This window comes from Protopterus annectens, chromosome 4.part1 (assembly GCF_019279795.1).
Source record: "Protopterus annectens isolate FY-2018-M chromosome 4.part1, PAN1.0, whole genome shotgun sequence".
Classification (NCBI taxonomy): Eukaryota; Metazoa; Chordata; order Ceratodontiformes; family Protopteridae; genus Protopterus; species Protopterus annectens.
Genome location: NC_056734.1, coordinates 806,676,340 through 806,703,772, shown reverse-complemented (window position 1 = coordinate 806,703,772; position 27,433 = coordinate 806,676,340). Strand labels below are relative to the sequence as shown.

The 27,433-nt window shown below is 38.1% G+C and overlaps 2 protein-coding genes across 2 annotated transcripts in view; both read right to left on the bottom strand.

Moving 5' to 3' along the window:
* The window catches only part of LOC122801312 (AMMECR1-like protein), a 1,138,599-nt gene extending 1,135,434 nt beyond the window's left edge, over positions 1–3,165 (bottom strand). Inside the window, exon 1 of the mRNA XM_044070856.1 lies at positions 3,128–3,165. Within this exon, the coding sequence (XP_043926791.1) occupies positions 3,128–3,165 (38 nt within the window). The remainder of the gene's footprint in view (positions 1–3,127) is intronic.
* A 1,163-nt stretch (positions 3,166–4,328) lies between these two features.
* Positions 4,329–27,433, bottom strand: part of LOC122801311 (unconventional myosin-VIIa-like) — a 951,466-nt gene continuing 928,361 nt past the window's right edge. Inside the window, 4 exon segments of the mRNA XM_044070855.1 lie at positions 4,329–4,384; positions 4,435–4,522; positions 5,231–5,344; positions 18,426–18,531. Coding sequence (XP_043926790.1) covers positions 4,329–4,384; positions 4,435–4,522; positions 5,231–5,344; positions 18,426–18,531 — 364 coding nt within the window.

Sequence of the window (27,433 nt, the reverse complement as noted above, 5' to 3'; positions counted from 1 at the left end):
TTGTATTAACTTACCAGGTGAATATCTATGCACTGTGTTGGACTTTATAGTATATCCTATAAAATACTTTGCAGACCTTTTAAAGAAAAAATGTGCTTACAATCTGGACACAATCTTACATTATCCTCATTAACAAATGTGGAACATCAGCGAGGACCATACCTCTCAACCTGGAAACATCAAAAATCTAGACAAGGCCCATGAAAAATAGGTACAAATCTGTACCCTGATTAACATCAAATTTGCATACATAATTACATAACCCCACCCACTCCAGTGGAATTCTGGGATACTAACTTTCAAATGCAAACTGAAGAACAGACAACCAAAATATGGTACCAGAATCCTCCTGCAGCCATTCCAATGTCCCATTACCTGTCTATTTCGTGTCATTTATCATAAACACTAATGTGTGCATACTGCTTTACTTCTACAATAATTATTTGGATTTTATTTTTACATTTTATAGCACAATGCACAAACACTAATAGACATCTGCTAAACAAAGCTGCTAAACAAAGCAATACTGTCTCACAATGAAAATAGCCTGCATTAAAACTTCTCTGCCCTTGAAACTCACATTCATTGAAACAGCATTGAAACCCACACCACATCCAAAGAAAATGCATCTGGCCAGTGGTGGATAAAGATTACTTTTGGGCTGTTTTCAAATCATTGGCCCCTTGCACACAAAACAAGAAATATACATGTGTTCTTTGATACACCTTCCTGACTTTATTCAATTATATTCCTTGTATAATACTGCACGCTTGTTAGACTGAGCCAATTTTAAATTTATTGTTTGAACATTTTTCCATTAGGCAATGAAACAAAATGCATGGACCAGTAATGACAAAACTGCCCAATTCAGAACATGTCCATCATAAAAGTCTACTTCCACACCCACACAATATATATATATATATATATATATATATATATATATATATATATATATATATATATATATATATATATATATATATATATATATATATATATGTATATATAAATAGAATGACAGCAGTGTAAGCCATAGGCATCTTGCACAGCTTCTCGCACTTGTTTTCAATTTCAGTTTTCTTTGGTGGGGGGACATTTTGGAAAGTTTCTAGAATAAAATGTTGTGTTACCACAATGCATTTCACTGCCATGTCTTGAACCCAGGTCCCTGTGTACTACAGTCAGAGCAACATACCACTATGCCAAAATCAGCAGTTTCCTGAAAGATAGGATAGGAAGACTGAAACTTAAATGGCTATCATTTAGTGAATTCAGTTCTCACTTCTCACCATAGCTCTGAACTTCTTAGCACAAAAAAACTGGACAAAGCCAATAACGGGGGAATACAGCCCCAAAATAGGGACAAAGTTCAAATACTGATCTTATAAACTTAGAAAATTGCTAGAATAAAAGGTTTTGTGTTACCATTTATTTTCTGAAATATATGAAGTCTGAAATTCAAATGTCTGCCATTATTTACTGAATTCAGTCCTGCAGTGATTTGCCACAATCCTGAAAAGCAATACTGATTGTATAAACACACACACGCACACACACCACACAACACATGCATGCACACAAACATGCATACATACACCTTTGAGCAAATGTCAAAATAAATTCTTCTATGGCCGGTCTTTGTGACATGGGAGGAAATGAAGGCATTCAGTGAAAACAATGAGGACATGCAGACCCCATTCACCCTTGCCAGGAACTCAAATGAATGCCTAAGTACTGTGAAAAAGCAATGCTAACAGTTGCATCACTGTGTCACCCACATTTAAAAGCTATGCAAACTTATCTTTATTCTTTTTATTTTTGCAATATTTCTCTACTAGAGGGAGGGTACTGGTAAGGCAAGAATGGTCACAAGACAAAGAGGCTTTGGAATATCTATGAACCTATGTGTGATTTTACATTTGTATATTTAAAGGTTAACTGGAGGTAAAGTTACTGTGAGTTATCACAGGAAAACCTTTCAGGAGAAAATGATGTTAGCTCAGCTTATCCAAAGTTTCAGTTACATTAATTAACATCTTGGTGCACTTGTTGAAGATAAGTGAATTGTCACGTCTCTAATGAATATCAGCTAAATGCATAAATGCACAAGTACAAATATCATTCACCACATATATTACCTGCCTTCACATCATCTGCTTTTTGAAATGACAATGGCTTTCTGTAACAAGGAACAGCAGTGTCTGAAAAAATGAAAGAAGTATACATACTATATATGCAGTCATTATCAATATATGAAATACTTTGAAAAAATGATTTAATGTTGTAATATTTTCATTGCTGGGGAATATTTTCTCCACATAGTAGCTGAAGAGCATCAAGAGAATACCAAAGCAGTTTTTTAAGTTCTACAATAAAAGGACAATCTGAAGCCAAAGTGTTGACTTTCTTTACGTTTATGCAAAAAAGATCAAGGAGAAGAAAGAATGAAATGAAAGTCTGGGGGGCAAAGGGCTGTCCAAGTTCTCAGCCTGTCAGATCTGATTCATTAAAGAAGTACTGTGTTGCACATCTAATTAGAGTGTATTGCAACAAAGCAATCAGCTTAAATGCTACTGAAAAAAGCCTCTGCATTTGTGGAGTGCTTTCAACTGAATTGCAGCTTTATGACTGACCCGTGTCCCAAAGAGTTAGACACTGATGTCCAGCCTTGACACTAAATTGCTAACACATGCCCAGTAACTGAGTTAGATCAAATGGAAGATCAGCTAGAAAAATAAACAGCGTATTTATCTTTCAATTATTTTTTAAAGAGATGGGGGGAGAAGATGATTAGTGTCAAACTGCAGCTCACTTTCAACAGCATCTGTTTCCCATTTTTAAACAGCTTATCTGGAGGTCTTACACCAGCACCGTAGAAAGAATTTGCTGGTACCCATCATGAACTTTCAACACATTAGAGAAGCCCAAAGCAATTTTTAGCCAAAAGGATTTTCAGTTACTCAGATGATTACATAGCTGGCCGTCAACAGAGTCCTCTCTTGGGCCCAGCCATAACCTGCGATAAACATTTCCTTCAGTTGTTTATCTTGGCTAATCTCACAAAGTCCTACTGATTATTCTTAATTACTCCTTTATTTTTTTAATCTGGAAGTTCACCCATTACATTTTCATTTTTGAATCCTGTATATTAAATAAATCCATCTTATTAGACACAAGGTAGTATTTACATTTACAGTGCCATATCTGTTTGCCAGTTTTGTAGCAGTATAGCAGCATCTCATATTATTATATCCATTGAACTAACTTTATATTTGTTCACCTGAAAATAAGTCTGAGAAAATTAAGTAGCTGTAGAGGCAAACACATGAACACTGACAATAAGACAGATAATGTGGAAAATATGCTTTAGTAAAAGTTCACACACACACGCGCACACACACACACACACACACACACACACACACACACACACACACACACACACACACACACAGTTCATTCACCCCGTTTGTGGCAAAATAAATAAAAAAAAATGTAGAACGGCAGATGGATCCATTTGAACAACCCAACACTGTTTGCAGCAGAATAAAAAACATGTTTCCTGCTCGTTTGGTTCTCGCTCGTCGCAGATACATGTTTCCTACGAACCCTGGACTTCCTGGTTCACTCTCATCATTGCAGATAAGAGATTTCAACCTGGACTGCAGAATAGATCCATATTTGAAACAATACTGTTTCCCACTCACAGATCCAGCAGAAATGGAGCCATTCAAAGTCCGGAAATGTGTGCACTGAGCTTCTGAGCCCGTGAGCTCAATTCTGACAGGCTGGTAGCTCTGACGGAGCTGATGTCATCACACACTTGATGACGTCAGCTCAAAACTGGGAAAATAAAATTTAAAAATAAAAAAAAGCTAGGAAAAAGTCAGAAATGAAGGGGTGCCACTCGGGAATTGTGGCACCCCATTATTTGGACCCCAAAACTCGGTAAAAACAGAGTAATTTGGTACAGTTGGGAGGTATGGCGGGGACATCAAATGATAGATCCATAGCCATATTATCTCACATCTCCAAGATCCTTGAAAAATGAATACATAAACAAATCCTTAGTAACATAACTCAAAACAACTTACTTTATCCTACTCATGGCTTTTTCGTCCAGGACTTAGCAGAAAATATGCCTTATTAACATTCTTAGACTTAATCAGTCAACAAAAAAAATCAAGGGAATGTGGCATCTCCTCTTTTTAGACTCATCCAAAGCTTTTAACATAGTATCCAATAACTTACTACTAATAAGATTAAAAATACTAGATCCCCCTGACATCTTTAGTAATCGGTGCTAACCCTAACCCTAGCAGAAGTTAGCAATATGTGATATTCATGGTTGAAATGACACAGTCATGCAGAATGAATATCCCTTTAGAGGAGAAAAAAAAAACAAAAAAAACAGGCAAGGAAGTAGCTTACCATCCTTAGTTGGTTTGTTGTTCTTGGTCCAGTCTGTTAGCTCCCTTAAACTGTCAAAAAAGAAATCTCCTTCATTCAGACTGATCACCTGCCAAAAGAAACGTAGAAATATTGAGATTTAACAATAAACCAGACTACCTGAAGAAGAATATATTCAAATCTACTTTCATCTTATTTTTCCTTAACAGGTCATATGTACTGTGGGACACAGATGAGACTAAATTGTAGCCTAAACCCAAAGCTGTACCACCTAGGAGCCATACTGCTTCAATTAATAGGAGGTGAATGTAAGACAATCTGCTCTGCAGCCAGACAGAAGGCTCACATTACTGACGAAGCTGGTGTGAATGCTTCTGAATGTAAGAATCCCCTCATATGCATATTCTGCAAAATGCATGTTCCTTTCCCAGAATGCTTAGGGCAAGTTAAAAGTCATGTACTACAGTGGCTTCTTATGAACTTAAATTTACTCCCTTTCTCCAACCCTATTAAGTAACTTTATGACAGGCTGAATTAATAAATTAATGAGACCTGATGGCTGGTACCTTAGGAAGTCTGAAGTCAGTACAAATGTGACAATTCTACCTACTGGAATTGCCAGAGGACAATAGTTGCATATAATCTCAGACAGAAAAGGAATGTGATACTAATGAGGCATAGCACCCTTGGCTTCTTTCACAGATTCATGGAACAGTTTCAGACATTCAGACATGCAGACGGGACATATATTTATATACAAGTGTTATACCAGTATACCTGTAAAAAAAAGAAAAAAAAAAAGACAAGTCTTTCTTACCTTGTCTGTCAGCTTCACAAATAGACTAAATCCTTCTGCAGAGGTGAGACTGAGCTTGGAGGCTATACTATTGCACAGGTCTCTGACCTTTACACTTGTTCCAGCTTCAAAAACCTAAAGATTTAAACAGATCAGTTTTAACTTTTAAATGCACTTTCCAGGAAGATACTACTTCTCAGTACAGTGACCTGACAAACATAGAGCCTGATTTTCTTTTTTTTTCTGGTCTGTCAAATTACTTACTAGACTGGCATACTGCCCTTCCTATTGACAGGTAACACTGTACACAATGCATCCTGACATAAGGACCCAGTATGTTATGGGCTGTATCTTCTAAATATTAGAGAGGCCATGTTTATTTCACAAATCAGAGTAATCAAATAATATATAGACTCTATACTGATAATCTATTTATTTATTTATTTTACATTTGTTTAGGTGAGAAAGCCTGGCGACTGGCCAGACCCCATTTTCACTGGAGGTCTGGGGAGAAAAGGTCCACAAAAAGTGACAGTACATACAACATTAGTAAGAGTAAATACAGCATGACAAACAATATATACAACATAAGTTACAGTCGCTACAGAAAGTCTACCAGAAGATACAGCATCAGATATGGAACTTAATTTAGTTATATTATTACCATAGAACTATGGGTATTAAATTACATTTGTAAAGGGAAAATAATATTAGATTTATCACACATTTAAGAATGAAAAGAAAAAAAGAAAAATTATAACACAAATAAGATCATTGTCCAAGAGACAGGCTGAATAATTAATGGAAAGTGTAATTATGATAACAAGAGATCAGCCAGAGGTGTTGCATGAGCAGAGCCAAGAGTCAGTTAAATCATTTTTGAGTAGTTTTTTAAACTGGTGTGTGCTGTCAGTGGTTCTAATATTATGGGTGAGGGAGTTCCAGATTTTTGAGATATAGTAACAGTATAAGGCATCTGATGCAGTGTTGTTAGTTTTAGATACTTGTACTAAAGATTTATTTGATGATCGTAGTGATCGAGTGTTAGAGTAAGGTTGTAGTAAGCTTTGGAGACCCGGAGTTTTTTCGGGGTTATAGAGTAATTTGTGGGCCATGACTAATTGATTGTATGCAAGAAGCTGAGGTAGTTCAAGCCATGAGAGTTTTTTGAGGGCTAGACAGTGATGTGATCTGTGTAATCATCCAGTAGCAAAGTTTGCTATTTTGTTATAGCATGTATTCAATTTATCTAAATCTGTTTTTTGAGTTTGCTAAGAATGGGTTAAGCATATAACAGAGTTGCTAGCTGGTGGGTTCTGGTTATGGCCGCTCTTGAGGAGTCTGTTAAAAAAATTTGGTTTCTTTAAAGGGTGCCCATTTTTTATGGACTTTTTAAATTTTTTCTGATATACGCAAGTCAGATCTTAGCTTATCATCTACAATGACTCCTAGTAGGTTGGTGGCTAGTTCAAGTATAATTATTGTGTTTTTATTGGCTGTGATGTGGAACTGTGGGGGAAATCTAGTGGTATGGTAGGCTGAAAGATCATAAGTTTTATTTTTTGGGGGTTAAGAATAAGTTGGGAGTTAGTCACTTAGCCAGCCATGTTTCAATTTCTGTAAAGGCCTGTTGTGTTTTGTCCTGAAGTTGTTGCATGGTAGGGGCTTAACATATTAATGTTGAATCATCTGCATATTGGATAATGGTGGCAGGTAAGGTGGCTGAGTTGAGGTTATTAGCGAAAATACTGAAGAGAAGTGGACCAAGTATGGATCCCTGTGGGACCCCAAGGGTAATAGGGAGAAGTGTGTAGAGGTCATATTGCCACTTAACTGCCTGGTGACCTGTTAAGTAACTATGGAACCATGAGACACATGAAGGATGTATCTTTAGGTCTGAGAGCAGTTAGACATTTGTTGTGGGAGACTGTGTCAAAGGCTTTAGACATATCCAAGAAACCTGATGAGGCTATGTTTCCCTCATTCCTGTATTGGTTTATGGTGTTGGTAAAGCTAAGTAGAGCAGTAGTTATACTATGAGATAGTCTAAATCCATGTTGGGAGAGGGCAAGTAAGTTATTGGATGTGAGATATCTCATAAGTTGGGGAAGTATACATTTCTGCAGGAGTTTTGAAAGTGGGGATAGGACAGCTATGGGGCAATAATTAGTTAGTTCAGTTGATTTACCACCTTTATGTAGGGGATAATAAAAGAGATCTTAGGGACATAGTTTTCAGAAAGTGAGTGGTTAATCAGTATTGATATGGGATTCGGTATAGCCTCAGCTGCAATTTTTAGAAATTCTGCTGGTAAGTTATCAGTTGGAGTTGTAGTTGGTTTAAATTTTTTTAGGAGTTTTTCTGTGGTTTTTGGTGGGGATGGGTTGAAATGAGAAAGAAGTATAATTGTTGTTATTTAGATTGTTAGTTGTTTGTAGGTTATTTGGGTTATCTCTGGTTAGTGCAATAATGCTTTCTGTAAAGTATTTGTTAAACTGTTCAATGGTGGTTTCTGAGTTATTTCGTAAGGTGGAGGAGGGGGTTGTGGTTTGTCTGGGACTGAGTATGTTTTTGATTGGAGAATTTTTGTGGGTTATTGTGATACTTAGTTTGCATTTCAGTATAAGTAGGATGATCATGCTAGGCAGCACGTTTTGTGCATGTACATAACACATTGGAGAAATAATATGACTCCACCATATATATCTACAGTACTTGGACATAATGGGGGTGAATACCACCAGTGTACCTTGACATTTACCACATATTGATGATGCTGTAATCCCTTCACCAATCCATCCATGACAAAAGAGTTGAACTTTGGTAAATTTATGGATCATTGACTAGAAACAGATCGGTAGGTGGTTACAATGAAATTAACAAACGTCACACAAGGTTGTGTGATTTGAGAGGATGTAAAATTAAATGAGGCTCACTGAATCCTCAGGATTCAGTGAACAGCGGACACTACTTATGTGAGGGGCATTGCCCCCCACATCCCCCACTAATTATATATACCAACTCTAAGGTTGCACTAAATGGTGGAAAGGACAGGTTTTCCTATAGTTAAGATACTGATAAGTAAGTAGTATGTTTCAGTTTCATTATGTTGGCCACCTTTCGCCATTCAGTGATTTTATTTTCGGAGATATGCCTGTTCTGTATAAGTAATGTTCGATGTTTAACATTCAGAGAATAGTTGTTTGATGCAAGTTGCATTTGATGGCTGAACATAGAAGCTAAAAGACATTGAATATTATGGTTTCTCAGATGTGCTTGTCCTTGTCATTCTGTAAGGGAGGCATCAGTTAGGATAATTAAGGATTGTTCTGGAAGGGAACAAAGCATGGGTTTCAATGGACTGGTCTTATCTGATAACCAAGGCTATTCTTGATGGACTGAGGTTAATACTGTGATCTTATTTGTCAAAATTCCAATCTACTAGTTTCACTAAGAATTCAGTGATGACTGAAAAAGCATAATTTTTAATCATTTGGGTCTAGCAATTGCAGTCAGGTCTAGTACCTTAATAAACTATTTACCTGGAGAGGTGTCATACAGCTTCGCAAAGCTGATTGTCCCCTGGGTCACTCTGCATATCACTGCTATATAAGGTCATGTTTTTTAGTTAAGTTACTCAAGGTAGGATTTGAAATAACAGCTGGAGAGGATGTTGTGCAGTGAGTGCTGATGCAGTATCTGGAAAGTATTGCAGATAATTCAAATTTGTAGGAGGAGATGAGTAGTGATATGCTGTAGAAGGCACCTCCAGGCTGAAATGATGGGTTGTTGACATGAAGAAGGTGGTTTGTCTAAATGTAAAATAACTGCTGAAGATATTACACATGGATTGCATAGTTAACAAAACAGTTGGCTGGTTATATGTATCATTTTTAAGGGGTCCACACTGTGGATACTGAGTTTTTACATGATTAACAAGTTAACAGAACGCTGACTAAGCAGCAATTTGATGACATTCATGGTAAGGAATTTTAAATATCTAGATAAGTGGATTATGTGTAGCAGCAATTAGTTACAAAAATTCAGATGGAAAACTTGAGATTGATTAGACTGCAACAAGAAGGGAAAGGCCTGGACTTATTTGGGCTATGTAAAACAAAGATGGGCCAATAAATATGACTTTTGAAGAATTCCATAGACGTTGAAAACATGATTTCATGATTTGACTGAAACTGGCAAAACATGGGAAGCTAGAGTTATCTTGTTTCAAATTATGTCATTTATGTCATTCTCTGAACAGAAACAAGTATTGTGTGCAGTTGTGGCAACCAGGGAGGAAGTTTGATTGTGTGTGTTGAACATGACTACTAGAAGGCTACATTTCATCAGCAAATACAATTTGTAGAACCCATTAGGGAATGTTAAAGGTGAAGAGTGAAATGTAGATTTACCTTTCCTGTCCCTCTGCAGCATACCTCTCAACTGTCCTGACTTTTGCAGAATGTCCAGATTTTTGTCTCACATTTTTGGTCTGTTTCTCCAAAGTTATGTTTTTTCTGGCAAATCATTGAGCACAGATGACTGCAAGCTGGGCACTGTCATAAATTCCCCTAGTGATGTGAACATCCTCCAAAAGGGCCTTAACCAAACTAATGACTGGTGCCAGATGGATGGCTTCAAACTGAATGCCAAGAAATGCATCAATATCCTCTTTGGGGAAAATGGTGTCCCCCACTAATTATCACATTAATAACAACATACTAAGCATGCAGTCAGTTGTGAGGGACTTCGGTACCCAGGTTGTTAGCAACCTGACATTTGACCACCATGTTGCTTCCGTTGTATGGAAGGCTTTCTACATGGCTCACCTCACAAGTAAGGGTATTTCATTCAGGAACAAGGAGGTCGTAGCATCCCTCTACTCCTCCCTTATCAGACCCATTATAGAGTACAATGACCCCTTCGGCATGTACCTTGCCAAGCACATGCAGTAGTTGGAGAATCCAGGGTTTCAAACACCTATCCTATACAGATAGGCTAAAAGCTCTGTCCCTCTACTCAGTCTCATACAGACTGCTCAGAGGTGACCTATGTCTGGCATACAAGGCCGTCTCAGACTCAGCCTTGATGGAGTTGCTGCATATCCATAACACAAACTCCATTCGCGCAACCCTCACACAAGGTCTCAACCTGGTCTGTGAGATTAATAGAACTTGTTGGCAGGATAGATTTGTGTCTACGACTCACCCATCTGTGGAATAGACTTCCTCTGCATGTCAAGCAGAGTACCTCACTATCCCTCTTTATGAGGAACCTGGATGACTGGATGGGAAACAGAAAATATACCCCTGGAATCCCACCTGTGTCCTTGCTGGACAGAGAAAACAGATGCTGACTTTGTGGAAACATGGGTGAAATTCTTGGCTAGGCTTATAAGGGCCTCCAGGCCAAAAGCCTAGTATTGTCCTATGAAGTCAGAAAATAATTACAGAAATCTGAGTTTTATACTTCATATCCTTTACAAATTTCATACTAATGAAATACCTGTTATTCTATCAACTAAGTTTGTAAGAACAATATAAAAAAACTGTCCCCATTTTTGGGCCTTTGTCCCCCATAATTTTTGGCTTTGTTCAGATTTCTTGTTCTAAGAGTTGAGAGGTATGCTTTGCAGGTTTATTGGACTGATAAAATGTTAACATTTACAAAAGCAGATGAGGTGAAAATGAAGACAAAACAAGCTTCTAAGCAAGCATCTTATGGGGTAGTCTCAGTCATTACAGTACTAGCCGTAATGCACAAGACACTGCACGTTTATTAGAGATCAATGACAAACAGGAAGGGAAAGAATATTCAGACTGAGAAAGGAGACTGTTTCTGTGTGTTACGACTGTTACACAATGGTTGAGTAAGCGTAAAGGACTACATGAGAATATGGAGGCTGGGTGATGGATGATTTTTTTCTATAATTATTGTGGAAGTCACAAGACGAAGATGCTACTTTAGTGATGAAAAAGTTCATTGTGGAATCATTTTAATAAGATGCACATTTGAAGTATAAGAGGCAGTTGTGTAATATTTATAATACACAGGTGCATAACATATTTGTTATTTACTAGATGAAGAAACATGAAGAATGAAGACGGTTTGGAAAAATGAATTCATAATAAGTGTAAATAATATGTATCACAAGAGAACAGAGGTATATTCGAGAATATGTAAATTTGCAGTTTATTATCAAAAAGGTGAAAATAAAAAAATAAAAAAATCTACTTACTTGAGGAAACTGACATTCCGAATTTGACAATGTCACTTCAACGGAATGTCAAAAATCATCACTTTGACTTCTGCATTAAAAAAAAATCAGAATGTCGTGAGGTGACATCAGACCCTCAGGCATTTGTGCTGAAGCTGCCATACGAATGGTACATCTACAGCATAAGTGTTTACAGTGCGCCCCCTACACCCCCTGCAAATTATATATTCCAACTCCAAGGTCACACTACAGTGAGGAAAAGGGTAAATTTCCTGATCCCCACTGTAGTGCGATCTGTTATCAGAACACTGAATGCACATTAGAGAATGTACACTACCATTCATTAATGTGCATTGGAACATTTTCAGAAAGGCATTACAGAAACTGGAAAAGACACATTTGTCCATTCCATAAGTGTTGTTCCACATTTTGATAGTAAACCAAAGTTACAGTATGCCTAAATGGTATGTAAGAATGTGATACAAAAAAAAAAATATTACTTAGTGGGGGCAATATGGTAAATGTATTACATGTTTTAAGAAGAAAGGGCTTTTAGACATTTATGTAAGTTGGGCAAAGTAAAAGACCATTTATTTGAAAGTTTGTCAACTCTTTATTTAATTAGTTCTGTAATCTGTAAATATTACTTTATGTATGCATGCTATGTGTATGGTAAGAACTGATTATATCCTGGTTAAATAAGTTATTTTCAAAGGTATGTTGCTATATTATTTAATGCTATCTCTAGAAAAGTAATTGTAGAGCATGGGATAGATGCATTTTATGAAAGAGGATGTTATTTAGAGAAAAGGTGTTGGCTCAATTATCATTGGAATACTGAAATACATTTTATAGCTGACTAGGAAAGAGTATCAATGCCCTCCCTGTACTTAGAAATAATATTTATAGTATCTGAAAGCTGGTGGGATAAGTTAGATAAGTGATGGAGTCTGGATTAAATAAAGATTTCTTTCAGTAGAAGTTAGCTCAGGTTGCTGTATTTGGGAGCAGACTGATAACAGGAATGACTTACTTATGGTCTTGGTTACTGAATGCCTACAGAAGTACAAAATGGATGACGGTTTAGGACAGTCATGCCAAATTAGCCTCAATGCAAAATGGATAAAATATTACTTTAATGTGAATTATTATTGTAAAATGTTGAATATGAGCCATTCCCTTGTAGCTTACTCTGATGGGTGGCCTCAGCTTGTTGTTGGATGGAGTCTTGGATATAATATAGACTGGCAGACTGACTGGAAATGAATGACTTGAGATGTGTGCATGTTTGTAGTCAAATGGATGTCTTTATGCATAAAGAAGAATTAATGTGCAATCCTTGATATGGTATAGTCAGAATGTGTTGAACAGAGGGTTATTATTTAGGCTACAAGAACTGAATTAGTTTTGTAGAAGGTAAGACTCACAGGTTGATGTCATATAGGAAGAGAAGTTGAAGGTTCATAGGTTCATAGGTAGGTACTAGGCTATCTGCCCAAGGGCATATATAAGCCTACCAGAGTGTGTCGGCTTTCGCCACCTCATTGATTAATTAACTGAGCCTCTGTCAAGCAGAGCCAATGAAGTGATCCCAGGGGTGTATTTTCCACTACCCATCCACTCGCCAAGGTTTCTCTTGAAGAGTGTTAGTAAGGGGCTCTGTCTAATGTAGTTAGGAATTTTGTTACAAAGCATGGGGAGTCTCTGTGACAGGAATCTATCCCTCCAGCATGTTCTATTTATTGTCGTGGTGAGGTTTAGCTCACTAGAGTGCTTGGCTCGCAGTGACTTGGATTTCTTTAGGTGGAGCATGTCCATCAGTTCTGAGTTGGACATGGCTTTGTAAGTCAGGCAGAGATTACCTCTGAGTAAGTGATATGCCACTGAGTACAGCCAGAGTTTTTTCAGTTGGTCTGCATAGGACATATGTTTAATGCCAGTAATCCTCTTGGTGAGATACTTTTGTGGCCTTTCCAGCTGTTGGAAGTGTCTTGTGAGGTACATCCCAAATGGGGCATTAGTGACGAGTAGAGGGGCACTATAACCTCTTTATTTCTAGATGCGAACCCTTTAGTAATTAGATGGGCCACATAGAAGGATTTCCTAACTACTTTGACAATATGATTGTCAAAGGAGAGATTACTATCTACCTGGGTCCCCAGATCTCTTATTACCTCTTCTGTATTAAGGGGGCTGCCACCTATGTGGTAATTCGTGGGTGTTTTGTTTTCCCCAAATGGGATGACTATGCATTTTTTGGCATTTAGTTTGAGGCCATGACTTTGCCACCAGGTGTCCATCTCAGTAAGGCTTTTTTGGAGGATGTCCGTGTCAGACAGAGAGTCAATTATGGCTCCCAGTTTGCAGTCATAGGTGAACTTGGTTAGCCATAGCCCTCCTGTGTTTGCCTGTACTTCTGAGAAGTACATGCCGAACAGTAGGGGTCCCAGAACCAAGCCTTGCGGGACACCACATGTGACTGGTTTAGAGTTGGACCTGGAGCCTGCTATTCTTACCGCATGAGTTCTGTCTGTAAGCCAGTTAGCAACCCATCTTGTGAAGTAGGGGTTTATGTTCAGGCTGGTGAGTTTTTCTATAATACCTGAGTGAAGAATGGTGTCAAACACCTTGGTGAGGTCAAGGTAGGCTGTGTGAACCACCTCTCCCTCGTCTATGGCCTTGGTGACTGTCTCAAAGAAGTCAATCAGGTTTAGTAGGCATGATCTGCCCTTAACAAAGCCAAAATGGGTCAGGTCAAGTGTTTGGAGGTTCCCAATGTCTTTGTTAATGAGACCAGGCTAGTCAGGCTTATGGGGCGATAGTTACCAGGGTCAGTTGTGGCCCCTCCTTTGTGGAGCGGAATAACCATTGCTGTGCACCATTCTATGAGCACATAGCCTGTGGAGAGGCTGAGGTTGAACAGCGTGTTTAGTTGGGGGGTTAGTTTGTTCTGTAGTTCGTGCAAAACTCATTCTGGTACACCATCTGGTACACCATCTGGCCCCTCTGATGTTGTGTTTTTGGCTTTTGAAAGGGCTGTTTTCACCTGTGCATCTGTGATTTCTGGGACACTACACTTTTCCGGTATTGTTGTGGGCCCTTTTGGAGGTGAGAGGTGGGTGAAGTTTGCACTGAATCTATCTGCCAGGATGTTGGCAATATCAGTAGGTTCATTATATTTTGTGCTATTTTGCACTAACTCAGAGCATATCTGCGAGTTGCCACTTAGAGTCTTGACATAGCTGAAGAAGGCTTTGTGGTTATCTTTCAAATCCTTGGCTATTTTTCTTTCGAAGTTAGCCTTGGATGATTTTATGAGGGACCTTAGTTTCTTACTGATACTGATCAGGGATGTCTTTCCTTCTTAGGATTTGCTTTTTTCTGAACTAGTTTCCTCCTTTTGTTATATAACCTGTTTATGGCAGGGGTCCACCAGACTGGTTTCCTTCTCTTAGGGGAGTGAGTCTTGGTTTTTCTAGGGATGGCACGATCCATGCATCCTTGTAGGTGCTCATAGAGTGCATTTGTAAAGGATTCTGCATCTTGGGCAGCATTATCCTTTAGCATGGGTCTGTGAAACTTACCACCTCTGTCTTAAGTAAAGTGAAGTTTGCTTTAGAAAAGTTTTTCACTGTGGTTTCCTTGGTTGGGGGTGGTGGTGGGGTGTGGCCATCCAGAGTGATTAGTTTATGGTCTGATCTAACCAATGACAGGCTGACCTCTGGTGCGGAATACCTGTCACCAATGTTGGTGATGACCAGGTCCAATATGTTTTCACCTTCGGTAGGGGAGTTTATCAGCTGATCCAGGGCATTTGAGTTGATAAATTCCAGGAAGCACTGAGCCTGGGAGTTTGTACTCAAGTAGTTTTCACAGTTAATGGTAGGGTAATTGAAATCGCCCAATATCAGGGTGTTCAGTAGGACCTTCATGTTTACCAGTGTCTCCAGAAAGGCAGAGTGGTGGTTCTGGGTCATGGAGGGTGATCTGTAGCAGGCCACAATTTGCATATCAGATTTGCCTGATGTTAGTTGCACATGGATGATCTCAGAGGTGTCATGCTTTGCAACTAACCTAGAGGTGTAGGTATTCTTGATGAATATGGATACACCCCCTCCTTTTGTGTTTTGGTCCGTGTTCTGTGGCCGAAATGTGTGGTTTGAGTTGTAGCCCAGTAGTGCTGGAGTGCTCTCTGGAGCATTGAACCAGGTTTCAGTTACTGCACAGATGTCGACGTTCTCCATACTGAGGAGTGCTTCGAGCGCATGCATTTTGAGATTTAAACTCCTGGCGTTGAGTAGCATAACCCTCATTTTTTTATTTGTGCTGTTTATAGAGGTGGGTTTGACTTTTGAGCCTTTAATGGTAATACTTTGGTGAAGGCTGATTAAAAACAGAGGGAGGGGCAGGGGACACTTTAATGCACTTTTCATTATTACGTTTTATGAGGGCAGTAAGTTAGGCATGTTTACCTATATTCTGACTATGGTCTTTAAATGATATCAGTAAGAATCAGTGTGATTATAAAAATTATTAGAATGGAAAATATTATTGATATGCAGATTTGTTAGATAGCTACAGGTAAAGAATTCCATTAGATTATACTAGGATGAGATGACTAGAGTATGTTTAAAAATTTAAGGTGGTGAGCATATGAATAGCAGCTACATTTATTTCCTGGTTTCTAAATTATAATTTAATGATGGAAATAGATATTCTTTGAAATAGAATCTGTATTATAGTAAAACATTATTTTTGTATTGTTTTCATAATGAATGATGAATGCAATATGTTGTTTAAAATATTAATAAAGAAGAATTTAGAAAAGAAAGAAAATCTTTGTCTGGAATATAATCTCATATCCAGGCAGTGAATGAGAATAGACTGTTTGTTTTCTGAGAATAAAAGCATATGGGGTCTATTGAGTCTAGGACCAGACCCAAAAAGTGATGTAGCAAAGTGATTCTAGGTAATGTTTTAAGGCTAACGATGACTCCTAACATCTTGAAAAGGAATTAGTTATTCTGCTTATGTTGGAGACCAATACCTCTTTTAGTGTGTGCAGCTGTTTATCTACTATTTAGATAAAATAATATATACATATACAGCAGAAATGTTTCTCTTTGTGTAGGTCTATTATTCCAGTTTACAAACCTTTATTAAATAGTGACATAAATAATATATCCTTTATCGCCCACATATATGCAGTGAGGTTTAGACAAGTCCCAAAAATGCATAGTTCGGAAGTGAAAGTTCTTGTTTTCAGCCCAGGAACTAAAAAGTATGACGCTCTGTTAAAATAGGACTGTGAAGGCAGGCATCCCTCACATCTATGAAGTAAAAACAGTCCACTGCCTTAAGCAGAGGATGCAGACACTGCAATGTGAGCATTCTGAGTCATTTTAAGTTAGAACTTGATGTAGCTCTCTCATGATGGGAAACCAGGAAGAAGAAGTATCAACAGAACTGCACTGCACTGCTCGGATTGGTTCAGTGGTCTGTCTGTATACAAGGGAAACTAACTACTTCCTCTCCAACTGTGTCTGTGTGGAAGGTGGAGTCAGACTATGTGCTTGTGAGTAACACAATGGAGGCATCAAGAGTTTCAGAGTATGTTCCTGTCCCAAAACTGCACAATACACTAGTCTAATGCAATTAGTTTCCATTCAACATACATGGAGGAACAAATGACTTCTGGCAGTAGTTTCCTTTTCTGAAATGCAAGTGGATATATCACAAAAACCCAAGTTTGTTGTTTCAAAAATTTTTTCCTGTTTCAAAGTCAACAAAGAAAGGCAAAGCAAACATCTATATTTTGTGATTAAAGCAGCAAGTGATATAGGAATATGGCCCTGCCCAACACGCAGGATGCTGGGACTGAGCAGTCATATGAAAAGACTTCTTTGCAATGAATGTCCATCTGATGTGTTGTTATGGCTGTTTTTTTGCATCCTCTGTGAAATCTTCACAGCTTGTAAGATCCATGAGACTAGAGTATCATGTTTGGTTAGACATGAGAATCTATGTGAGCTTTGCTGTTTGGATGGGACAGCAGCGATCTTCCTTGGTTGATGGGGCTTCTGAGGACCCATAATTAGGCCACCTGGCAGAGGCTTACAAGCTTTGCTGATTACAGGCCTTATAAGACTGCTTCCCCTTCTTAAAACCTTTCTTATGTTTACTGACTATGTCCTCTGGGTGTTGCAGTGTATTGATGAAGATAGAGGCAAATCTCCTGCCTTCCTGATTTTACTACAGTCATGAATAAATCTGGTGATACACAGCTGTGAGCATTTCCTTACATTGCACTGAAGCAGTGTTACATTGGTCTGATTCCTGGCTGTGTCAAAGATAGACCTCAGGGACTCGGAGTGTGCCTCTTTGATCCCATTATGGAGGAGCTGTATCTTGAACTCAGATTTGGTAAAAAAGTATTTAGTGAGGCGTGCAGACTAGTGATATTCAATTCTAGTATGGAAGTAGTATATACGTTCTTGTCCCACATGTGTAAATGTTTAGGGTCTTTATCTGTATGGATTTCACTGAGAAGGGAGTGGTTTACTCTTTGCCAGTGATGACTAGTCATGGTTACTTTTGAAGTGGCCACTTACTTCCAGCCTACAGAACTATATCCTTTTAGTTAGAAGTAGGTTCATCCTTCTGGTGGACTGCAGCCTCTTGAAGTTAGAATAATAAGTAACATGGGTGTACAGAGTCAAACTCCTCACAATGGAGGTGTGTGGGTGGGTGGGGGTGCTTGCCCCTATTTAATATACTTTTTATGTTTAAGAATTTTAGTTTTTTTAGTTTTACTGTTTTCAGTATAATGCATTTTTAGGAAATAATTTTCAGTCATATGTCATTGTAAAATTATTCCAGTTCATTATGTTTCAGAAAATGCCGATTCAATAGAATACACTGAAATCCACATTTTTGCAACACTTGAGCAAATAAAATGCTTGTAAAAAAAGGTTGACTGAGTCAACATGCAAAGCTTACCTCATCTGTGCTGTTGGGGAAATAAACCTTATGGATGATCTTGGTACTGTTTCTCTGGACTGCCTCAACTTCAAGGCTATGCGGTGCTTTCTTCCGTGGACCCAGCCTGGAAAAATCAAATGGTAAGTTTTATGATTACAGAATTATCCTACATACTGATAAAACAGCTAGAGTGAGAAGCAAGTGGTTTCAAGGTTCTGCAACTCTTTGGATCTCTGTTTTTGGATCCTTTTAGAGAAAGTATACCCCAAAGTATATTATATAATTCTGAAATGTAGGTTTCTCCTCTTCCCCCTTAAGTACCTTTCATTTGACCAACACCTGGTCAATGTTGCTCCAATCACTTCTAACTTAGTATATGCTGATACTAACCTCCAGGCCTAGGACTGCTGGAGCAATTGATGGATTGGGATGGGAAAGTGGAAACATGGAGCATTGCAACTCGGCAGTGCCACATATGCTGTCCTTGTATGCCATGGATTCTTTGCTAAGCCATACTGAATAGAACTGCTTGATGGCATGAACAGCACTGTATGTATCAACAATTAGCCACCTGAATGCTGAATTTATCAGCTATCTGCCATGCATTACAGCATTACTGCATCACGTTGGAAGTGCTGGATCACAGGCGGCCATGCATTACAGTATTACTGTATCATATGGGAAGTGCTGGATCACAGGCTGCCATGCATTACAGCATTACTACATCATGTATGAAGTGCTGGATCACAGGCTGCCATGCATTACAGCATTACTGCATCACATGGGAAGTGCTGGATCACAGGCTGCCATGCATTACAGCATTACTGCATCACATGGGAAGTGCTGGATCACAGGCTGCCATGCATTACAGCATTACTACATCATGTATGAAGTGCTGGATCACAGGCTGCCATGCATTACAGCATTACTGCATCACATGGGAAGTGCTGGATTACACGCTGCCATGAATTACAGCATTACTACATCATGTATGAAGTGCTGGATCACAGGCTGCCATGCATTACAGCATTACTGCATCATGTATGAACTGCTGGATTACACGCTGCCATGCATTACAGCATTACTGCATCATGTGGAAAGTGCTGAATCATAGGCAGAAATGCCATCATCCATCCCTCTCAGAATGGTTGAACTGACAGTTTCCACTCCTTTCCATCTTCCCCACATGATTCCTCCAGTGCATAAGTTGCTAGTCAAACTCAGATCATCTGGGTTGCAGCAAGGGTTCCATTACTCTATGCCTCAGAACTAGGATGAAATACAAATTTTGATTGAGTTGCTCCTTTCAAACTAATGAGAGGTTTATTAACCAGACTAACTCCCTGCTATAGCAGCTTACAGAGTACTACTGATAGCAAAGTCATTGCGAGTACCACTGATAGTAATGTCATTGGCGAGTACCACTGATAGTAATGTCATTGGTGAGTACCACTGATAGTAATGTCATTGGTGAGTACCACTGATAGTAATGTCATTGGTGAGTACTACTGACAGCAAAGTCATTGGTGAGTACCACTGATAGTAATGTCATTGGTGAGTACCACTGATAGTAATGTCATTGGCGATTACCACTGATAGTAATGTCATTGGTGAGTACTACTGATAGCAAAGTCATTGGTGAGTGCCACTGATAGTAATGTCATTGCTGAGTACTACTGATAGTAATGTCATTGCTGAGTACTACCGTTTGGTTTGGTCACTTTGCAAGGGTTTATGACCTGCTTCTCCAAAGTTAAACATAACATTGCAGTAGTTTAGACAACTAAGACAAGAGTTAGCCATTCAACAATTGTAGTGTTACATCTGTACTAGTTTGCATCAAATTGTCAGGTATACAGTTTAATGACATTTGGCTTAGCTCATCTCTCCAAGACTGCTGCATACTTAGTATCATCTGTGAATCTGTGTTATTTCTTTTAAAACATGCCAGCTTACATAAAAGTATATGAACATGAGATGATGCCACTGAAGACCATCTTTGGCCTGTTAAGCCAGCAGCGTGTTTGAAGCTGCTCATCCCATTCTTCAGTTTTTTCCACTGTCCTAGGCCTGTTTGAAAATCTACTGTTCAACTATACTTCAACATCCACTCCAGTGATGCAGCCCAGGACCTTACCACCTTTCCTGCAAAATAACTTTTCCTGGGGTTAGTCTTATGTTCCTTCCTTCCTTCTTGTTGCCATCCATATACCATGTTTTTCCCCCCATCATTCAGGTTGAAATCAGTAAGACCACTAACCTTTTCCCTAATGATGCGGTACATTTAAATGATAACTTGTCTCTCCATTCTCTCTACATTTGAATGCAAGTGATGTGGTTTGAGCTACAGTTATTCTGTACATCCTATGTTCTCTTTGACATCTAAGTAACTCTGTTACTGTGCTTTACTTTTTTTTTTACTCCTGCTTCTGGCTGTATTCACAATTGTGGACTACATTACTTTTTACATTAAACTGCTGCATTTGCTGCTGGTCCTGTGTGACACAGTAAACATGGCAGGGCATTTTTATAGCTGCAGTTAGTAGCCCTAGTGACACTCGCATTAGGTTGACCTAATTGGTTTCCTCATTGAGTGGGTGGTATCTGTCTTCTCTACATAGTGTGAGTGTAAGCGACATACACCATTCTGAGATAAAAATACACAGATAACCAGGATATTTTATGAAGATATAGCAAATAACTACACGTATTTTAGATTTGTTAATAGTGACTATACAAATGTTTATGAAAAAAAAGATTTTGTGTTAAAATGGGTATAACTATATACCTTCTCATTTTGGCTTTAATAAGCCCCTTCCTCTTTGGCATATACTACTCTGGCACGCAAGTGGATTTCAAGGGACATGAAAGTTAATATTAAGGGATTATGACTAACCAAGTTTTCTGATGATTGCAAACTGGGAGGAGGGGGGATAGTTAACTAATACCAGTCTGTAAGTCAAATTCTCCATCAAGGGCTAAACCAAATGAATGATTGTTGTGATAACTGAGTTTACCCTCATTACGAAGAAGTGGAGTACAGTTTCATTTGGTAAAGCTAGTATCCTACTACTGCATAACGTACAGACGGCATTACACTTAACTCTGATACAGTCATTGCTAACTTGCTTATGTATGTTTCTTTAGACCAGAAACATCTTTATTGAATGGTCACTTATGACAGTACATTTATATAAATGAAAATAAACCATTTTGACATATTTTCAGTTGCAAACATTATACATCACATATAATCTTCTATACAGTAATTGTCAATCATTAAATAGCTCATTCAGTTCTGGCCTTCCAATAAACCTCATTATACTCCAAAACATTATTCTGCATGTATTGTTCCCACAATTCCCATTTTTTCTCTGTAATTTGCTCCCACCCTTTTCTAAATATCTCACTTCTATTTATTTCACCTCTGTACTATATTCACTACTTCTAGTACTGTTGGTTTAGACTTTGATTTCCATTTTATAGTAACTGCTTTTTTGGCAGCCACCAGAATTAAACTTGGCAAGGCCAAACTATGTCTAGGCAATTCCAATTCTGTATCACAGCTTAAAAAATATTTCCTTGGTTACACCGATGTGCTCACCCAGTATTTCTGATAGAGTAGTAGTCTGCAGTGAATTTTTAAAATCTACTAGCTCATTACACTCCCAAAAAATGTTCCCAATTACCTGTTTCTTCTCCATCACACCTCCTACATTTGCAATCGACCTGAGGAAACATTCTTTGAATAATAGTACATAGGAAATCTGAGAGTATTAACCACTTTTTGGATGGTAGGAGCTGCCACCCTCCTCGTTTAATTAAATCTTTGCCTTGTAATGAATTTTTACATATTAGTAGATCATTAATGATAAAGATGCTTTGTATGATGAGTTGTTAAGAACTTTTAAGATGTTTAAACAGAGGGGGCTATGATGATAAACTTGCCCAGGAAGCTATGGAAAGAGTACTTTCTGGGCAGCAATATACTCAAATATCCCAATATAGGGGAAGAATTAGGTCTAGTTTAAATGTTAATGTTACTAGCTTAACAAAAAATATGTATTTTGTAACAACATATAATTTGTTCACTGATATTATTATCTATTATTGGGTTTTTCTTTTAAAAAATAAGGTGTTTGTCAAAATGTTGCCTAATAGGCCTTCTTGGTCCTTTAAAATAGGTAGGAATCTGAAGGATATGATTGTGCATAGCTGACTTTCATTACCTGAGATGTCGTTGGTTATATACCCTATAGATTTTGGGTTAATACCATGTGGCTATTGTTCAATTTGTAGTTATACTGTACAGGCTTTTACTTGCATAGATAGGATTAATTTTAGGCCAACTTAATTATTTTGTTGTAATGCACAGGGTTTGTTTGTGTCTTTCGGCTTTTCCTGGTTAGGGGTCGCCACAGCGGAACTCTGGTCCGCTAATGATTGGCAGTTGATTTTTACGTACCGGCTTGCCAGGCCTGACGCACAACCTTCAACAAAGGTACGCCGATTCACGCATGTCTCCACGCAGAAGACGCTCTAGCTGAGAATCGAACCAGACAGCATCTTACTGTGAGGCGTCAATGCTACCGCAGCACCACCACCGCGGGTTGTAATGCACAGGGTATTGTTTATATATTAAAATGTGATTGCAACTTATTTTATGTGGGTGAAACTAAGAGGACATTAAGAGTGAGGTTGCAAGAACATTTAAGGGATATTAAGAAAAAAGTAGAAAGCCCTTTGGCAGTCCATTTTAATCTATGTCATGGTGGGGATAGTAATTGTTCAAAAGCTAGTATTTTGGAAAAGGTAAAAATGTTTCATGGTATGGATTTAAAAAATCAACTACTTTATAAGGAAGCAATTTTTATTCTATTTGGAACATTTGCTCCTAAAGGGTTTAATATTGATTTTAATTGGAAACTGCTATTGTAGATGGAGTGTAAAATTTTATTGGATATTTATTTAATTGTATTAATTGATGCTTGTTAGTATTTTTTATTTAAGTGTGTGCTTTTTGAATGTTTCAATAACTCTTGAAAGGCAAGTGACCGAGGAGCTAGAGTCTTGATATATTTTTTGTTTTAATAAGCACTTCTTTATTTTTACAATTTTATGATTGTGAAATGTTTTTTGGAGTCTGCATGGGGTATAAAGATACATATGCAAATACTTTCAAGCAAAAATCCTAAATCTTCTAGATTTTGTTGCATATTTGGGAGCGATACATATATCCTCACATTGTTTGTTTGTGAATTGCTAATCCAGTCTCTCTTCCCAATCCTTTCTAACCTCCTCTGACTGATTCCTATAGTCATCATGCAATATTTTGTATGCCCTACTAATTGTTCTTTTTAACAGCAGCTACTGTTCTAGAGTCTACTAAAAACTCTACCAGTGCTGGGTTTTTCACTTAGGATGCCTGATTCCTTTCTCTTTGCTTGTACTTTGCTATCAGTTCTTGATAAAAAAGGCAATCTCTAAACTGCAATTCAAATGTATTATTGGCCTCTTGCCATTCAATTACTTTTACCTCTCTAATTATTTGCTCCTAGTACCTTGGTTCCTTCATCAGTTTTCTCCAGTAAATTCCAGTCCCCTCTTGCCTATTCTCTGTATTCCTAATTAGAGTCATACCTATCAAAAGAATATCCTTTCTCCTTTACCATGTTGGCTTAGTTCTTATAATGCTCTCTACTACTGTATGAATATAACTTTGTCATGTATCTTGATAACAAAGTCTCCTTTGACCACCATGTCTCTGTCATAGTTAGGAAACTCTTCTTTGTGGTATCTCCTCAAGGTCTAAAGAAGTTATAGTCCTGCCTACTCTGTTCCGTTCTTATTAGGCCTGTCATTGAATAAAATGCCCCCTTCAGCCACTACCTTGTTAAGCTCCTAAACCAACTTGTCAGACTTGAGATTTCCACACCAGAAGCCTCAGTACCCTCAGCTACTCTGACTGACTATACTATCTCTATATTCAGCCTTGTATTCGTTCTGATGAGAGATCCCTACTTAGCCTTCCTTGCTGTGAATAACCCATCTTTCCATGTTCTGTATGATATAGCCCTCTTTGAACTCCTTCACTTGACTAGAACCAGTGGTAAATCACACACCCAAGATCTAAGTCCATACTTGTCACATTAAGGATACCACTTGGCATAACAGCTAAGTATCCAATGTATCTCCTATTTGTGGAACGGGCTGCTGTTCCATAACGTATTGGGTGACAGCAAATTTTCATATGTGATATATGGGGAAAATCTACTTAACAGAGGGCACTATTAATCTCCCAGCACTACTGGAAGACGTTATAATGTAGTCCATTCAGGCAGAAATTTTCAGATAGGGTGTGGTCTTTCTATCTTAATAAAACAAAATGATTAAATGTTCTGTTATAAAGGATACCTCTGTTTCTTTGTGTAATGTGTTAATAGTGAAAGTTATTTTAGAAAAGGATGTCTTAATTTTAACTGAGGTTTATTTTCTCTAGGGAAATTTTGTGTGAGGATTTACAGCCTGGAAAAATATAGTATATTTCAACCTTAGTGACTCTTGGATGATTATAGGTGATATAAATCATAACTGGCCAGAATCAAGTAATGAAACCAGAAGCTAAAATATTAGATAATATTTTCTGCAATAGGTTTATATTGATGGCCTGAATTCAGAAAAGTTACATTGTGGTGTACAAAAGGTACAACAGAGGAGTCCGCTGTTTGTACGACCATGTTATATACTAATTAGGCATTTCAGTGGAGAAGCATCTGCTAACTTAGCACAACCTCTCCTGGTCACACTTGCTAGTGAATACAACCAAAAGATTGTGGCTATACATCATGGTAGAGGTAAGTGCTAGGGAGTTTAGTGGTCAAGTAGTGTTAGGGGAAGTGTTACTATGTATATGCAAGTGGCTGCATGAATGAGCATATATATATGTGTATGTGTGTGTGTGTGTGTGTGTGTGTGTGTGTGTGTGTGTGTGTGTGATCGTCACAGAAAGGTTAGTACGGAGGTTGGTTAGTAAAGGGCATGAGTATGTATGGAATGAATATGTGAATATGTGTGTGTATGTGGGGGGTGCAGGTTGGGCTGACTGTCATGCTTCCACATATCCCTAATTAGCAAAGCCTGCAACATTGTCTCAGGGGACCACAAGCTACCAGTGATAACTTCAAAGATGTGGGACAGGGGGACCACTAACTACCAGGGATAACCTTTATCGTCATGTCTTAATTGCACGTACCCATAACACAGGTCAGAGAAAACCACTAGTCACCAGGGAGAACTCTTACATCTCCTGTCTTAACAGCACTTAAACATAAAGTGGACTGGTGGAACCATTAGTTTTGGAAGAACAGTGTCTTAAAGGCACTTCATTATAAAGTAGGGATACTTAAAGGCACTAAAAGTGATTTCAACCCTGCACCCTCCTACCTTCCACAGAAGATATTCGTCTCCTGCACCACTGTTAGAAACAAGGGATGCATTCTAAAAAAAAAAAAAAGAGAGAGAGATAAACTACACGGGGGGGGGGGGATTCACACACTGCCCCCTTACCACAGGAACAGGAAGACTCAGTATTAAACTGATAATCTAGTGCAGCAGGATTTTTTCACATATAGTGAGGATCTCGAGCATTAGTCAATGCCTGCAACAGTCTATGATGGATAAGCTAGAGAAAAGGGGAGCATTAAGCACACCCCTCAACCTCTTGGAGCAAGAAATCAGGATGAGGTCAAAATTAATGGTGGGACAAAATCAGTTACTGATTTTAGTTATTCCTCTTACTAACTTCGAAAGTCACTATTATAACACCTTTTCTACTACCACGGATGTACTAAAGCATATGAAACGTGAAACTATAATGTCTAGCATTAATGACTGACTGTAATCATTCAGGATTTACCAGGGTAGGAAAGAAGAAGATGGGGACAGGTATGGGATATTAAATGTGCGTGTGTGTGTGTGTGTGTGTGTGTGTGTGTTTGTGTATTGTGTATGGGAGAGTGAATGAGAGAGGATGCCTATGCCAACCAATGCATCAGCTGCCAGTGTTAACTATGACAGGGAGGTGCTGATCTACACTCGTAGTAGTTCATGGTAATTCAGAGACATGCAAATTAGCCAATTATGAGGTCTTTTCTCATTGTGGCTAACATATTAGAATATGCTAGTACCACATCATGGAAACAAAGACTTTTTACCACAGCCGTTAAAGTGAGCAGTGGGGTTCTTTCTGAATTTTTGAGACGTGTCTTAAAATCCATGAGGTATTCAGCATTTAGTTATACTTCAGTGTTTGACTGCATTATTTGAAATCAGGATTTAAAAATAGTTACTTCTGGACTATCTTAAAAAGAAGTAAATGACCATCTGAGAATGATTTGTGTTGTTTAGCTGCCTAGTACATGCGAGAAAAAATGTCTCTGTTTTTAACAGAAATTTGAGTAAGTTATAAGCTGATACAGCTTATGAGTGCTTAAGTGTATTACATTGCCCCAGTTCTTATTTTTCAAAGATAGTGAATGATAAACTGTAAATATTTAATTTATTTTATTTATTTTTTTATTTTACATTTGTTAACTGGGCTAGTCTGGCTGGATACATGTCCATTTTCAGCAGAGGCCCGAGGAGAAAAGCTCCACTATCATACTATAAACTTTACAGTTTAAAAAAAATCACTAATCAAAAAAAATCAAACAATGACAAAAAGCAAAATACAATTGAATATACAGTGTTAACTATGAAAGCAGGTAGTGGAACGGTTATTATGTAGTTTGAAAAAAAAAGCAGAAATGAAGTAAGCAAAAAGTGGAAAAGTACAAGTTGTGTTTGGTACTAATATTAAGGGCATAGCATAGCATAGGAGTAGCCAGTAAGTGAGTAAGAGAAGAGGGGGTGATCAAAAGGTAGTGATAAAAGCATGAGGTAGGAGGATATAGGAAGTGTGATAAAAGAAGCAAGAGAAAGAAAGCAGATGGTCTGAAGGGAAGTCAATCAGAAGTTGAAGCATAAAA